The sequence below is a fragment of the Sphaeramia orbicularis genome, chromosome 7 (assembly GCF_902148855.1).
Source record: "Sphaeramia orbicularis chromosome 7, fSphaOr1.1, whole genome shotgun sequence".
NCBI lineage: Eukaryota > Metazoa > Chordata > Actinopteri > Kurtiformes > Apogonidae > Sphaeramia > Sphaeramia orbicularis.
This window is the reverse complement of record NC_043963.1, coordinates 39387307-39404500: the sequence shown is the minus strand read 5'-3', so window position 1 is coordinate 39404500 and position 17194 is coordinate 39387307. Positions and strand designations below refer to the sequence as shown.

Here is a 17194-nt window from a genome sequence, read left to right as displayed (position 1 = left end):
ATCAGCTTTATTGGCTAGGTATGTGAACACAAACAAGGAATTTGGCTTTGGTTTTTCTTTGCTCACGACATACAATTTCAACATGAACCCAAACACACTTAAACATGGACCTAATATAAACAAACATTTGACTAGAGACAAGGACAACAATGGGTTGAGATTTACATTGGATTTATATTGTAATATGTACAGAGTGTGTGTATATATTATTTATAATGGATTTATATTGCAATATTATCCTCTGCAATTTGCATTTTTCAGTGTAAATCAGGTATTTTCCCCTATATTTAATTCACTGATCATGTACATGTTCAAGAAAACTCAAAGTAAATTTAAAAGTTATTATTTTACAACAGTAAAAAAAAAAACATTTTGCTGCTAAATTGAACTGAGCTGCTAAACTGATTTTCATCGTTCCTATGACAGTGACAATAAAGATCTATTCTATTCTATTCTATTCTATTCTATTCTAACAACTGAAGGAAAAGTGACTTTTTCAGCAAATCTATCGTTAACTGAGCATAAACCCAGTGTGTCCATCCACTGTCATTGATCCAACTCCATGGGTTTTACTGGTGAATCAATGTTGTAGAAGATAATGGTGTTTCCATGGTAACTACGAAGCCTCTGAACATCCAAATGGTCATATCTGATGACCATGAAGAAGTGAATAACTGGATTTTACACCAATTACTCACATGTTTTGATAGGATTAGTGGATCAACAGGCATTAAACATAATAGATGAGTAGATGCTTACGGTCGCCAGTGGTTGTTTGGGTCTTTATGAGTTAAAATCAGTCAAAGGAATCAGTGTTTGTAAATGAAGCTCAGACTGAAGCTTGTTCCAGGCATCAGGAGCTGAAAACCTAAAAGATTTTTATCATCAGTCATAAGCACAAGGTGACTGCTATTTCATTTTGAGGCAAGGTTGGTTAGTTTTCTTTCAAACTAAGTGAAAAAATCTTTTTTTTTTTTTTTTAATTTATAATCACTCTTCAAAGCCATATCCAAACCCCATTCAAGCAAAAACCAAAATCCAAACCAAAAAGAGTTCTCAGATAAAAACACTTTCACACTGATGACTCAAAAAACATGCCAATCAATCAGCATAAATTCATTTGTGCAAGGATAAGGATGCTTCAGCTGCTGATCAGTAATTTACTGGAGGGAAGGGGGTTGATAAGAATGAAGGAAACGCAACAATAAATCTCACTAATGATGCATCCCATCTAAACTGCAGCACAGACCAGCTGGATCTCCATGATGCTCCTTGTGCTCACAACCTTCGAGTCTAATTTAGGAAAATCCTCCACAAACATGCTGTAGCTAACATTTATGTGACACACTGAGGCTGTTTACATGACCATAAAAGCCTGAGAATGGGGAGTAATTGGATAAAGGTCCGAATAAGGCACATCTGGCACTCAAACTGCATTTTATCTGAAGTATTTACATGTATTGACAGGATTTGTGTTTCAAAATGAATTAAACATTTTAGTCCAGTAGATGTTTCGGTCTGTTTGATGGGTTATTGAAGCCATGACATGTTAGTTGAGTGCATTGCTTGGATGAATGTGAGATAGGTGACGAAATTTGCATGATGAACAAAATCCTCAGTGGAAATGAGTCCAAAAACCAGCAGACAGGTCAACCATAGACCCCATTGCATTGCATTAGTTTTATAGCGGTGATAGTGTGGGGGTCTGATATACTACTGGAAATAAGGAACGAACCTCCAGCCTCCGACACAGCTCATACAGTTTACTTTTTGATAGACACTTTAATAAATTAAAGTGACTGCATTATGTTGTTGTTACTAATCAAGTTTGACTGAAAAAAATATATATAATTGTAGAAAATACCAGCCATGTAGAGCAGTGGTTTTCAATTGGTGCATCATGACCCAAAGTGGGTTGCAAACCCATTTTCAGTGGGCCTTTGTCTGGGCAAAAAATGATGTTAAGAAACAAATCCCGTGGATTATATTTTATGGAGCTGAGTATCGTCCATTCACATTCCCCAACAGTAGATGGCAGTAATGCACTGTAATGATAATTAACACCAGACATTTAACAGAATAAAGGAAGAGCCAAAAGTTTAGATTCAAATCATGGTGAAACACAGTTATGACACCATTTACATCAGATGTAGTGACAAAAACCTCAGTGTGTTTAATGCTCAAATAAGTCACTGAATGCACTTTTAATTTTTAACTGAGTGCACTTTTTAGTTGTTTTTTTTTTAATGTAACTAATTTAGTGTTAGAGGGAATATTTCCATATTTAGCATCACCACCTGCTGGTCAGTTTGGTTTATCATTAACCCATAAAGACCCACAGCTACTTTTGTGGCACTTTCCAAATACATTTTTCTCTATTTTCACTTTTTTCAGGTGATTTATCACCATTTTATATAATATTCTCCACTGTCTTTTGTGTTTTTTCAGTGAAAATAATATATTTTCCTATATTTAATTCACTGATCATGTAGTGGAGTAGTGAAGTAGTAGTTTATTTGGTTGTTAATTACTTTAAACAACAAACATAAACAACATATCCATTGTTCCATATATAATGTGACCGAAAGGATTTAGGCTGAATTTAAGACTTATTTTGCCTAACCCTATTTACAATTAACACAGTTGTTCCATATGAAAACAAACTAACTAAGTAACTAAACTTCAATGTAATCATTGCTAAATATAAAACAGAAGAGAATACATATTTAATTTAATTCAGGTAAATCCTGTCCTTATCTCAACTACCAATATTGATCGTAGTCTTTTAAACAAGTATTTTCTTGAGTCAATCCTGAGCTCTATATTTTGAATAATAGATCATTTGTACTTTTTAAAAAAAAAATTTAATTGTTTTAGACTGTTTTAATCGATCTACCAAGCCATTCCAAAGATTAACCCCTTTAACGGAATTACATCTACTTTTTTTTATTTGTTCTTGCTTTAGCTTTTTTTTTTTAAATGCCAGTTCGTCTGAGGCTGTACTGACTTTTCCTACATTCAGTCATCTCCTGGATGTAAGGAGGGAGAAGATTATTGTGTGCCTTGTACATCACATCACATGTAGATGTTCATAAAAGCTCAGTTTAAAGTTGAGGGTTATTATCAAAAACAGAGAGAACTGAAGAAAAAGCGTCTTTTTCGCAACGATATTAATAACAGAATCTAATTAGAAGCATCTCCATCCACTCTCATTGATCCAACTCCATGGGTTTTACTGGTGAATCAATGATGTAGAAGATGATAGTGTTTCCACGGTAACTACAAAGCCTCTGAATGTCCAAATTGGTCATATCTGATGACCATGAAAAGATGAATAACTGTATTTAATACCAATTAGTTTAACCTATTAACAGGTTCAGTGGTTCAGAAATGATTACACATTTTAGATCAGTAGTTGGTTTTGGTTGCCAGTGGCTGTTTGGGTCTTTATGGGTTAAAACTTGTCTTCTGTGTTTTCATATTGTGATATTGTGTATTCTCTCAGGTTTAAAACACATAATCTTTTCAACAAATACGTTTGAGAAGTTTAACTTTTATCCGTTTGGTTCTCTGCTTGTCACTGAGGGGTGATAGTGGGTCCTGAAGTTCTGAAGCCAGACCAGTTGAGAACCAGAGGATGGAACATGGTCATATTCAACCAAGAGTACAGGGACCTTTTCCAAAATATTTGAAGGACCTCTTTGTATACATCACCTTAACTCAAATTCTCTGCACTTACACACACTGAAAGCCCTTACCTCACTACATCGGCCTCTTGAGTTTGCTGCTGGAGCTCTGACACCTCATTTGGCCGTCAGGCATCACTGGTGAACACTTAAACATCTGTGACTGGCCTTGGTTTATAGTTTGTGCAGCAGTAATGGTTGGAATCCGTCCTTAACATCCATGGATGACCTTATTTAAATTTATTCTTCTTATCTTACAACAGTTTGCTCAAAGCTCTGTGGTTTTACTTGTGATTAGATGTCCTTGTGATGTGTCCTTGGACGTAGATGTGTTGTGTGTATTTCTTTTGTCTGTGTACATGCTAGGATATAGGTGATTTCTGAAAAGATGGAACTGGAACAGGACTGATGCTACAATTTTGAAAGGGTTCTTCTAGTTTCTGACCCTGTTGTGTTTGTGATTTTCTCTGCAATGAAGTTATTACAGTGAAAAAATCATCCATATTGTACAACAGTATCTATCAGAATGACCAGTTTCTTGCACATCTGTGAGAAAATCCAAAACCAAGATGTTCTAAATATATTTGGTGTTTGTTCCTAACCAAAGTTTTGAACATATTCCCTAAGATATTATTTTTCATACACTTTTTCATCCAAGACCTGTTGCATTGTTCTGTTGTTAGTCTTATTATCGAACTGAAAATATTAAAACTGATATCACATCTGCTAAACTTAAACACAACTGATGACAGAAGAAGAATTCAAATCACTAGAGTTTTAAATGTCAAGAAACGGATTTTTAATATATATATATCAGAGGTGATTTCTCATAGACTGCAAGGGAAGCTCGGCTTCCCCTAAAATTACAAAAATTAAATGGTCAAATATGTTTGGTTGTGTTGACATTTCATTGACTGCAAATGTGTTAGAACACGTTCATCTCAAAGATGAGTTCGTTCAGAATCAGCTTTATCACAAATCAATGGACTCGATGTTGTTCACTTCTCATACATTCCCGTTGCGCTGTTTTCTCATATGATCTCTGCTCAGGGCATTTGTCCGTAGACGCTCAGCGTCCATGCGCTTCAATGGGACTGAGTGGAACAGTTTTTTTCATTGCCTCAAAACTGGACGGTAATTGGATAAATGCTACGATGTTGTCCCGCCCCCGGACACCCGGCGTCTCTGGGGGTGAATGGAGCTGTGGGCGGAGCTCGGCCGGGCTGGACGCTGGGCTTCCACGTGCTGATTGGAGGATCAGTCGAAAGGCTGAATCCCATTTGATTGATTGATCTACTCCTTCACTGACACAGTTCAGTTTAATACCGTCGCGCACTCTGCTGTGAAATGGAGAGAGAAACCACTACGAAATTACTTGTTCATTTCTTGCACTGTAAATAAAACACTCATTGTACTTCCTTGTTTCAGTTTAACATAATTTCAGCGTTTTCTTGTTTAGTTGGTACGATAAGGTCACTGACCATTTTCTTAAAAAGGAACAGAGGGCTGAATTTATGTTTAAATAACTTGACCATTTTTTTTTAATGTAAGCCGACAGTGAGCTTCCTCTCTCTGAAAGACGAGCAGCCGCCACTGCCATATAAGTGAAGAATTTAAACTTTACAAGACATTTTGTTATAATAGGAGGAAATTATTAAATGAAAACACACGACTTTTGTCTTGACGCCTTAGGTGAGAAGCTGTCAGAGAAACATCTACAAACATACATTCTGTCTGTCCCTTCCCTCTTTGCTCATTTCTTCTCTCTGTCTCTTTCACCAACATAATTGCTTTTTCACATGAGTGGAGAACAGCTAATTAATATCCTCAAAACCCAGAGATATCGATACATGACTTCATACGCCTACGTCTTCATACTCCATACCATATCTTAATTAATAAATAACCATGTAGCCTTTGTAATTACCTCAGCTTTTTGTCACCATAAATTGGTTCTGTATTTAAAAAAGAAACCTCAACAACACCATCATCATTACCTTTATCTTATGCATATGTGACTTTGTGCAGATTGTATTGGCTGTTGTGACTTTGTGTGTCATGTTCTTGGCGCCAGACACCCCAGCCATTTAGGTCAGAATGTAAACACGTACTGAAAAGTGTGTCAACTGCATCATAAAGGTCAAACACTTTACCTGTCAGAGGAATGATGGACGACTCAGTGTGTGTTAGATGGAGAAGAAGAGCATTTACAACCACAGGCATTGAAATGGACTCACTGTCATTGTTTAACGTCCCAGCTGTGAAAGATGGATGGAAGGATTTATGCAGGATTTAATTAAGCCACTTCCATAACTCTAATATTAAATCCAATTTAAACCCAATTCATTTTTTTTCTTTATGAATGTCTAAAAATAAATTTCATGGGCTGATACCAGGCAGAGAAGTGGTCTGTTTCATAAACCTCTTCGACAGTTGACGTGTATTATGGCTTTCAGTTCACACGTGCAACCTTGGACCATTCAGCAGTGCTTTGGCTCCCCCTGAAGTATGAGAGATGTCAGTGAAAAACACACCAAGACTGAGTAGAAGAAAGAAAATGCATCTATTATTGCCACTTAATGTGTTTCATTTTGCAAATATTTGAAATAAAAATCTGTTGTAGTTGTGTCGTACAGTAACTTTCTTACATATGTTTAGATGCCAAAGCCTTGTAATGTCAAATATGGGCCTTTTACTGTTCTGCTGTCATGTAGGAGGTATATCATGTACATCTTAGGGTATTTTTAAGTTATTTGAAGTGTACCTGCACTGGTCATGCTTACTTAATTACTGCTTACTTAATTGTGCTTTGTGTATTACGTATAAGCAAGAGAGGCGCAAATTCGGTAAGATAAAAAATCACCATAAATGCACCACACTGGACCTTTTTATTATGTGAATTATGGGCAGGGGCAGAACCTACAGAGAGCTGCCATTGCCGGTGTAGCAACAATGTGTAGCAGCAATTTTAAGTGTTCTTCCTAACACTGGTAATGAGTTCAAATTTAATGTTTTAGTGTTACATATACGTTACATCAGATTAGAGCTTTAAGAGCTGAGAATTAAAATGTAACTCAGAAAAGGGGTTCAGAATTAGCTAAAAAAAACAACAACAAATGTATGTTTACGCTGCTCTAGAGTCTATGTGATGGTCACACATGTACACTAAACTGAGCTGTTTTTGACTCCAAGGGAGTTTATTCCAAAAGCCCAAATTTGCTGTTTGTATTTAAATTTTACCATTTTATTGTCTACAGTACATTTCACTGTTTCCATAAAATTAGAATAATCTTGTTTTCAGATGCATTCTTCTGTACTTGCACTTTATCTTCTTGCTGCTTTGACCAGTGAATTTCCCCGTTGTGGGATCAATAGTTTTATCTAATCTAATCTAATATAATCCAGTGCAATGTAATGTAATGTAATCTAACCCAATCCAATCTAATCTAATGTAATCTAATTTAATCCAGTGAAATGTAATGTAATATAATGTAATCTAATCTAATCTAATCCAATCTAATTTAATGCAATCTAATCTAATATAATCCAATCCAGTCCAGTCCAGTCCAATCCAAACTAATCTAATCTAATCTAATCTAATTTTATGTAATCTAATCTAGTTTTATTTAATCTAATCCAATGCAATGTAATGTAATGTAATGTAAATCTAATCTAATCTAATCTAATCTAGTCTAATCAATCTAATCTAATGCAATCTAATCTAATCTAATCCATTCTAATCTAATTTAATGCAATCTAGTCGAACCTAATCCAATCCAGTCCAATCCAATCTAATCTAATCTAATCTAATCTAATCTAATCTAATCTAATCTAATCTAATCTAATCTAATCTAATCTAATCTAATGCAATCTAATCTAATCTAATTTAATCTAATCTAATCTAATTTAATCTAATCTAATCTAATCTAATCTAATTTAATCTTCTGAATGTCTGCTTATGTTTAATCTTACTACATGAATGTTACAGTTCACATTGTGTATAAGACAAATGTTGACTTGGTGCATATCTTATTCAGGTGACGCCACACATTTCAAGTGTGTATTTATGGTGTGTGTGTGTGTGTGTGTGTGTGTGGCGTGTTCAGTGGCCTGTGTGCGTTTGTGTGTGTGTAGTGATGCAGGCTTCATAAAGCAGAGAACATCCGAGCGAGCGACAGTGGAACTCGGCGAGTGCTGATTTGACAGTAGTCATGGAAACACATCCTCTGCCTCCAGTGTTCTTCTGTTTCTAAGTGTATAGGGCTGTTAGCGGAGAAGACAATTTAGCAGGCAATTTTAGACAGGCATTGATCCAGAACAGAAGAGGGAGTGAGAAAATTGAGTGAATGTAAGGGGTTAAAATGTCGCATCCTTTTAAAGAGAAGTTAAGATTCAATTAACAAGTAAAAAATAAAACGCTTGAAAAACTTCCTGAACTATAACTGCAGTGCTCTATAGATGGAATGTGTGGCTTACAACTAAATATTAGCATTATAAGCAGTATAATATAAGCTTACTTCTGTCCATTCACATCTGTTCTCCTGGAGTACTGGTAACCATGACGATAACCATGACCATAACCGCAACATTATCCATAATCATAACCATAACTGTCCTGCTCACTTTACAGGAGCCAAAGACAAGTATTGACTAAGAAAGGTCTGGATTTTGTTTTTAACTGTTTTTACCTTTCATTTTTACTATAATAACTTGTTCCTTATAAGTATTTTTTCTACTTTATTTTAGCACTGCACAACTTTTAGAATTTTTTTTATTATTGCCATATCTTGTTTCAAGGTTTTACTCCTTTATGCATGATATTCTTTATTTTATTTTATTTTATGTGGATCACCACCATTGAAAATGAGGGTTTCTCTTGATGTGTTTTATGAGGGTTTAAATCAATAAATGAATTAAAGTAAATTAATCATTAAAAGGAGAGTACTCTGGAATTATCTTGAATAACTAATAATTTTAACAAATCCAACTGATTGTTGCAGCAATGTTTCCTTCATATCTACTGACTAAAACACCTCCTGCCTCATCAGGATTTATTTCAGTCTTTATCTGCTTGTGCCACTTGATTGCAATTCTACCATGTTATATGATGAATAAGTGAATGATGACCATAATAGACTTAAGACCACATTTTGACAACAAATTCTGGCTAATGGTGGCCAACCTGTACTCCACTTACATCATATTAGAATTGGCGATTGTAAAGAGGTGTTGATAATATTATTTATCTTGTTGTTATATGTTGTGATTGTGTTTTGTTTTGTTTTTTCTCTTTTTTGGGGTTTAATAGGTTTGCAGGTTTGTTGTATAATTTGTTTTTAATTTTGTATTGTGTCTGTGTGGTTCCTTATGTTCTAAGTACATGTTTACATAAATGCATAATTTAAAATAATAATTTTTTTAAAAGCTGGCCAAAAAAACAGAAAGAAAAAAATGGAAATCCTGTTTGGCATTGATCCCAGAGGTTGTGTGTGTGAAACAAAATAAAAAACATTTAATTGTTAGTTTTTATGTGTTAGCTTAAGTTTGTGTTTGGAGTGAAAAAAAATGTATGTTTCAAAAATATTAGTAATTTTCCAATGATACTGAAGCAGGTAGACTGAAAATCATAATATATAATCACAATATTGTCAATAATTAGAAAATGTCACGTTATTCATTCATTTCTCACACCATCACACCAAATAAGACACAAAACAAACTGTTTTTGTTCAGCATCTGTTATTAGAAAACACTTGACATCTTTAAATCATCCCATAAAAAGATCATTGACTTCAGATCGACTGCTTTCCTTAAAAAAAAAAAAAAAAAGGCAAAACATATACAGTAGTACCAAAAAAAAAATTATATATATATATATATATAAAAAAAAAGAACAAATCATTTTACAGAGCAGTCAAAGCTTGAGGAAAGATTAAGAAAAAGCACAACTAGGGGTACTGCATTTACACATTCACATGGAGCTCAGACCTTTAAGGTGATTCAGTACATGATCCAATTACAACACAACAGACACTGAGGACACGAGGAGTCAAGGAGGAGCCGGGGGGGGGCAGCCATTGGGATTTCACTGAATCTCCTGTTATCATCATCACACTGTGGTTGAAATAAAATATAAGTGCTATAATATTATAAATAAATAATTTGCATAAATAAGGTCAGTGATTTAAAAAAAAAAAAAAGACAAGAGTTGTTAGGCGAAGCTGCTTTGGCACATTTGTGGACTTACAGTACTATGATAATTAGGTCCAAATAACAGAACTACTGTGTTTCACTGCATGTCATGCCAATTGTGCATTTGCAGCTCCAGCGTCTCCCTCCCATTGACTTACACCATACTTTCTGAGCCTCTCGGTGCTTTTGTGTTTTTTAGTTTTTTAAAGTGCAGCTATGCAGACTCTATGAAGGGGAAGCAACAAAGCTCTCACTAAGGCTACGTTCAGACAGCAGGTCTTAATGCGCAATTCGGAGTTTTTGGGTGAAATCCGATTTTTGTGTGTGCTTGTTCATATTACACATTAAATGCAATTTCTATCAGTTTTGAGTATGACCAGAAAGCGACCCTGAAGTGACTCGCATGCACAAAACAGGTCCTGATGTAACAGGTGAAAGGTCGTTTTGAGCGCTGGCCCTTTAAATGCACAAGCCACTTCATGCCCCACCCCCTCCAGGTGTTTGACTGTGCTGCTCTGTCCGATTCAAACACCAACTGAACATTTTAGGTAATCGGCTCGAAGTTTGGACATATTTTCAGTGTGAACTACAACCGCTGCTGCTGACAAACAATTATGTCGTACTCGGAGAAATGTTCGTTGGAAGTCTTGACCTTATATGGGTCAATGTCGTGACGTAACAAATTAAGCAGGAATTAAAACGTGTTGTAGAAATCCACTCAATTTTTGCCAAAATGAATATAAATATAGTTTTGCAGCACCTGGAGGGTTCAAATTCAAACTTTTTGAACTAAACTGAACATCAAAAGAAACTTATCACATATTCTATTTGATGCCATTTCACACCATTTCATTAAATATGAAAACAAATTCTTTCTTGTTCTTAAAAATCATTTAGTTAACAAAAAGACAACAAACAACAAAACAGTGGATAAGTATCCAGAGGATAATGTAAAATATGACAAAGGGTAGTTCAATAAAGTTCACATTTAGCAACAAGTAACATTATTAATCCACAGCAAGTCAAAGATTGACCACATGGTCAAAAGGTGCCCAGCCTGTGTTAGGGCTCAGGGAGGACACACCCAGTACTGAGGACATGGATCTGGACCATGTGGTCAATCTTTGACTTGCTGTGGATTAATAATGTTACTTGTTACTAAATGTGAACTTTGTTGAACTACCCTTTGCCATATTTTACATTATCCTCTGGATACTCATCCACTGTTTTGTTGTTTGTTGTATTTTGTTTGTTAATTAAATGTTTTTTAAGAACAAGAAAGAATTTGTTTTCATATTTAAAAAAATGGTGTGAAATGGCATCACATAGAATATGTGATAAGTTTCTTTTGATGTTCAGTTTATTAGGGTCCAAATACACAAATAAATGTACCACAGACTAATAAAAGTGGGTTTAGCAAAATATGACCCCTTTCATGCACGATTCGGATTTTTTGGTGAAATCTGATTTTTTTTGTGTGCTCATTCATATTACACATTAAATGCGACTTCTATCAGTTTTGAGTACGGACAGAATGTGACCCTGAAGTGACCCGCATGTGCAAAAGAGGTCCTGACGTAATACGTGACACGCAGGCACTCACTGTAGAAGTAAATGTTTTTTCCCGCCGCTCTTCCGTCTGGGACGCAGAATTGTGACTGTTGCATTTCAATGACGTAAAGGTCGGATAAATGAGACCTGGCAGTTCAGACTGAAGTCACATTGCAAAATATCAGATACGTATCAGATTTAGGACCACGTATCAAAGTGGCCTGGTACAGATTTGTGCTGTTCAAACTGTCTTTAACAGATTGGATACAGGTCACATATGGGCAAAAAAAAATTGGATTTGGGCCACATTTGCCTGCAGACTGAACGTAGCTTTAGAAACTCTGACTGACAGAGTGATCACACCATTCTTCATTCATTTTTACTAATATTAAATACAAGCCAATAACTGGATGTAAATCTTCTCTACACTGACTTTATAAAAATACTCATGCTTTTATAATTTAAAATAGATTTGTGCTGTTGTATTTTGACCAATCAAATAAGATTTACATAGGTGCCTTAAGATACTCTTGGCTTAAAATAAGTCATATGTTATGAAGGTGATTTGGCATCGTTACTGGCCTGGTGATCTTGTACAGTGTATAAGACCACAGCTTCATCTATGGGTACAAAGTAAAGATGTGCTATTACTATATTGTCTAGTGATGGGAAACAAACAGAAGGAGCAGATGTATAAACTGTAAATGCCTTTTTCCACATCTAGATGCTTCATACACATGGCATATAATTTACACCACACACTTGTTTCATTGCCTTTTGAAGGCAAAATGCCAAAAAGCATGACACAGAAATATGATCAGACTTACATTCTAAGAAGTCATTTGAACGTCACTGTTGCATGATTTCCAATCATCTGTAGAAATGCTGTGGAGTACATAAAAACGTTGCACCGGCCTTTCAGTCACACTTACATATGCACACTCATGCAGTCAGGGCACAAACGTCCTCTGAGAGAGCAGCAGGTTCATGTCATGGATTATACTCTTCTATATGTGTGTGTTTCTGTGTTTACTAGTGTGTGTATATATATATATATATATATGTATATATATATGTCCATGAAGGCATTCTGAAGGTGTCTGAGTGTGTGTACAGGCACATCTCAAAAAATTAGATTATCATGAAAAAATGCAAGATTTTTTGTCTCTCATCTCAGAAAGTGAAACCCATATATTATATAGACTTATTACATATAGAGTGAAATATTTCAGGCCTTTATTTCTTGAAATTTTGAGGATAATGGCTTACAGGTAATGAAAACCCAAAATCCAATGTCTCAGATAATTTGAATATTACATAAGATCAATTAAAATCTAGGGGTGACACGGTGGTGCAGTGGATAGCACTCGTGCCTCACAGCAAGAAGGTCCTGGGTTTGATTCCAGCACCAGTCAATGGGGGATGGGACCTTTCTGTGTGGAGTTTGCATGTCGTCTACGTGGGTTTTCTCCGGGTACTCCGGCTTCCCCCCACCATCCAAAGACATGCACCGATAGGTTAATTGGTTAATCTAAATTGCCCATAGGTGTGAATGTGAGAGTGGTCGTTTGTCTCTATATGTTCAGCCCTGTGATGAACGGGCGAAGTGTCCAGGGTGTACTCCGCCTTCGCCCGTAAGTAGATGGGATAGGCTCCAAGTGACCCCTGTGACCCTAGTGAGGATAAAGCGGGTTCCGATAATGAATGAATTTAAAAAAGGATATTTTAAACAGAAATGTCAGGCTTCTTAAAAGTACGTTCTTTTCTATGTACTCAATACTTGGTTGGGCCTCCTTTTACATGAACAAGCGGCATTGTACCCGTGGTGCCATTGTACGATAGCGCCCTCCTGTGGTGCAACAGCGGCATTGCACCCGTACGCCTTCCCGTGCTGCAACATTGGGACAAACATCCGGACACGTGTCGGACACAGAACGTCCATTATAGTAGGATTACTGCATCAATGCGTCGTGGCATGGAGGCGATCAGCCTGTGGCACTGCGCAGGTGGAATGGAAGCCCAGGTTACTCTGACAGCAGCCTTCAGGTCATCTGCATTGTTGGGTCTGGTGTCTCATCTTCTCTTGACAAGAGGTCAGGTGAGTTTACAGGCCAATCAAGCACAGTAACACCAGCTTTTGGTACCTTTGACAGTGTGGGCAGATGCCAAGTCCTGAAATCAGCATCTCCATGAAGCTTGTCAGCAGAAGCAAGCATGAAGTGTTCTAAAATTTCCTGGTAGATGGGTGTGTTGACTGTGGACTTCAGAAAACACAGTGGACCAACGCCAGCAGATGCCAAAGCAGTCCAAATCATCACTGACTGTGGAAACTTCACACTGGAACTCAAGCAACGTAGATTCTGTGCCTCTTCACTCTTCCTCCAGACTCTGGGACCTTGATTTCCAAATGACATGCAAAATGGACTTTCATCTGAGAAGAGGACTTTGGACCACTAAGCAACAGTCCAGTTCTTTTTCTCCACAGCCCAGGTCAGACGCTTCTGATGTCGCCTCTGGTTCAGGAGTGGCTAGACACGAGGAATGCGACATTTGTAGCCCCATGTCTAGGATTCATCTGTGCATAGCGGCTCTTGAAGTGCTGACTCCAGCTTCAGTCCACTCCTTGTGAAGCTCCCCCAATGGATTCTTGAATGGATTGTGCTTGACAGTCCTCTGTAGGCTGCGGTTATCCCTTTGGCAGGTGCACACTTTTTCCTTCAACTCAACTTTCTATGAATATGCTTGGACACAGCACTCTGAACAACCAGCTTCTTGAGCAATGACCTTTTGTGGCTCACCCTCCTTGTGGATGGCGTCAATAGCTTGGCTTCCATTACAGTTTTCCGCAAAATAAAAACGATATTTCTACAATTTCAACATGGTACAATTGCTACTTGTACGTGTTTCCACTGAAGAGTGTTTGGCTTCTGATGTGTAATTCTAGTAAAGTCCCATCTCATAACATGTTGTAATTCTCGTAAAATACTGTATAGTTCTTGCAGAGAGCGAGAAAGAGATGGGACGGACACTCATGCTTGACGTCAGTGCAACAGACACAGAGCTAGAGCTGTGGAAACAATTAAACCAATTACTGTTGTTCAAGTTTTTGAAAGGTCGTTGGGGGCATGGGAGGCAAAGTCCTTATTTATATCCGAAAGCAAAGTCCTTATTTATGGCAGCGCCCACGCTTAATGGATTTCTGGGAGAGAATTGTACAGAATTCATACGGAGTTTCCGAATTTCTGAATGACCGAGTCAACGTTTAATGAACTGTGTGATGTTACTAAAACTCTCGTGGCACCATCGAAAATACGCAAAATCTGTTTCCGTTACACTTCTGCAGAATACTTCTATATGGAAATGTCTCAAAAACCACCTCAAGAGAGCGTAACATTTTTTTTGTGATCTTTGACAGTTTTTGCGACATTTCTGTGTTTCCATTACCAGTTTTGTATTGCTCAATTTACATTTTGCTCATTTCTGAGGGTGACGGAAACCAAGCTAATGATTGTCTTCCGGGCATCTGTCAAGTCGGCAGTATTCCCCATGACTCTGTCGTCTACTGACCCAGACTGAGACCATTTAAAGGCTCAGGAAACCTTTGCAAATGTTTTGAGTTTATTAGCTGATTAGGGTGTGACCCCATGACTTTCCAATATTAAACTTTTTCACAATATTCTAATTTTCTGAAACACTGGATTTTGGGTGGTCATTATCTATAAGTAAGAAATAAAGGCTTGAAATATTTCATCTATGTGTAATGAGTCTATAAAATACATGGGTTTCACTTTCTGGAATGAGTGACAAAAAATATTAAACTTTTTCATGATATTCTAATTTTTTTAAATGTACCTGTATGCAGTATTTCCTCTTTCTGTGATTGCATGTGTTTGTATGCATGCATGTGTGTGTGTGTGTGTGTGTTGGGGGTAGCGTCATTATGGCTGAGCTGAGAGAAGGCTGTCGGTATTAAAAAACACCCACATCAACGCACAAGCACACACAGTCACACACAGTCAGACAGGCTCAGCGGTCAGGCGCTCTCTGATGTCATAGCCTGGCGTGCAGGTTGACAATGACGCCATCTTCGGGCAGTGCTTTGATGGGCAGGTCGTTCATTTCTCCTATTCCCTGATCAGTGCTCTCACAGCTGCTCTGAGGCGATTCAGGCGGAGGCTGGTACAGGATGCTGGCTAAAAGGAAAAAGATTGTCCCCAAAACCTGGTAGAAAAAGATTGTAGCAAGAACGAGGGAAGTTAACAGCACGGTTTAATAGAGCACAAAATAATCTCCTTCACTTATAATTAAACTCTGCTAGCATTTTACAAGCTAAGGCGGTGTGAAAAAGCACTTCATCTGGAAAGTGGAGTGGGAATATCAATTTTATATTTTCTCTTCTAAAGCTAAAATGTGAGACTGTTCCTTTTTGTTTTGATGTTACCTTATATATGATACCAGCTACTAAAGTGTACTGGCTCATGGCAGAGTTCTTGTAGAGGTAGCAGGATCCTTGTTCACCGCACTTATCCTGCCACAGTAAGCAGGAAATGTCAATCACAGAGCCGAATGCTATGGGTCCTGGGATACCGCCTGTGTGGAAACAACGTCAAAGATCATTAAACCATGGAGTCTGGGTAGAAATAACAACCACTTTGTGTTAAGACAGCCTTAGGGTTTATAAGATGTAACTGATAATGGCTTCATTAAAGGAGACTTAAAGGAGTGATATTTTGCTTTTTTTTAAAAAAAATGGAATTATGTATTTTAAAACATTTCCCTGCGTTCTACATAAACTGTAAATGCTATGCTTGGGTCTGAATTCTTCATTAATTCAACTCCACAGGTCCATCTTCAACCCTATTTCTGAGTAATGACACCAGAAAGGTCATTTTGAGCGCTGGCCCTTTAAATGCAAATGAGCCACTTCACGCCTCCAAGTTGTTGGCTGTGCTGCTCTGTCCTGTTCAACCAACAACTGAACATTTTAGGTAATCGGCTCAAATTTTGGACATATTTTCAGTGTGGACTACAAGCGCTGCTGCTGATAAACAATCATGGCGTACTTGGAGAAATGTTCGTCAGAAGTCTTGAACTTATATGTGCAAATGTCAGGATGTAACTAGTTATAGACGTAACAAATTAAGCAGGAATTAAAATGGGTTGTAGAAATCAAGGTTATAATAGTTTTGGATTTTTCATTATAGTTTAGTTTTATTTAGTTTTGACCTTTTTTTCTCTAATTCAGTCAGTTTTAATTAGTTTTTAGAGCAGGTTTGCTAGTTTTTATTAGTTTGCGTTTTCTTCTAAATGCTTAGTTTTAGTTTAGTTTTATTTTTTCATGTCTTCACCGTCGTATCCAAAGAAATCCCAGACAGGACTCTGCTGTTTTCTCCCAACATAGGGCTCCATTTTGCCAGGTAGAGTGGGGACAAGAAGACAACTCTAAACAACAAGTGATGAGAAGTACGGACCGTGAAGTGCCATATGGTGCCACTAGTTAAAATTGCACAAACAAAATAAATCCATTTCAAATCAATCCGACATTTACAAAGATGAAAACTAAGGGAATTCTATTCATAATTTTTATACATTTTAGTTAGTTTTGTAAGCACACAATACAGTTTCAGTTAGTTATTGTTTTTTTCATTTAATTATAGTTTTTATTTATTTCAGTTAACAAAAACTTTTTTCAATTCCAGTTTTTGTCATTTCCTTAGTTTTCATTAACGATAATAACCTTGGTAGAAATCCACTCAATTTTTGCC

At 36.9% G+C, this 17194-nt stretch overlaps 1 protein-coding gene across 2 annotated transcripts in view; it reads right to left on the bottom strand.

Moving 5' to 3' along the window:
- Positions 1 to 14178: 14178 nt before the first annotated feature.
- The window catches only part of slco4a1 (solute carrier organic anion transporter family, member 4A1), a 47688-nt gene continuing 44672 nt past the window's right edge, over positions 14179 to 17194 (bottom strand). For both annotated transcript variants that reach the window (XM_030139310.1, XM_030139309.1), the window contains exons 11-12: positions 15871 to 16019; positions 14179 to 15650 (exon numbers count right to left, since the gene is read on the bottom strand). In XM_030139310.1, the coding sequence (XP_029995170.1) occupies positions 15480 to 15650; positions 15871 to 16019 (320 nt within the window). In that variant the 3' untranslated portion in view covers positions 14179 to 15479. The remainder of the gene's footprint in view (positions 15651 to 15870; positions 16020 to 17194) is intronic.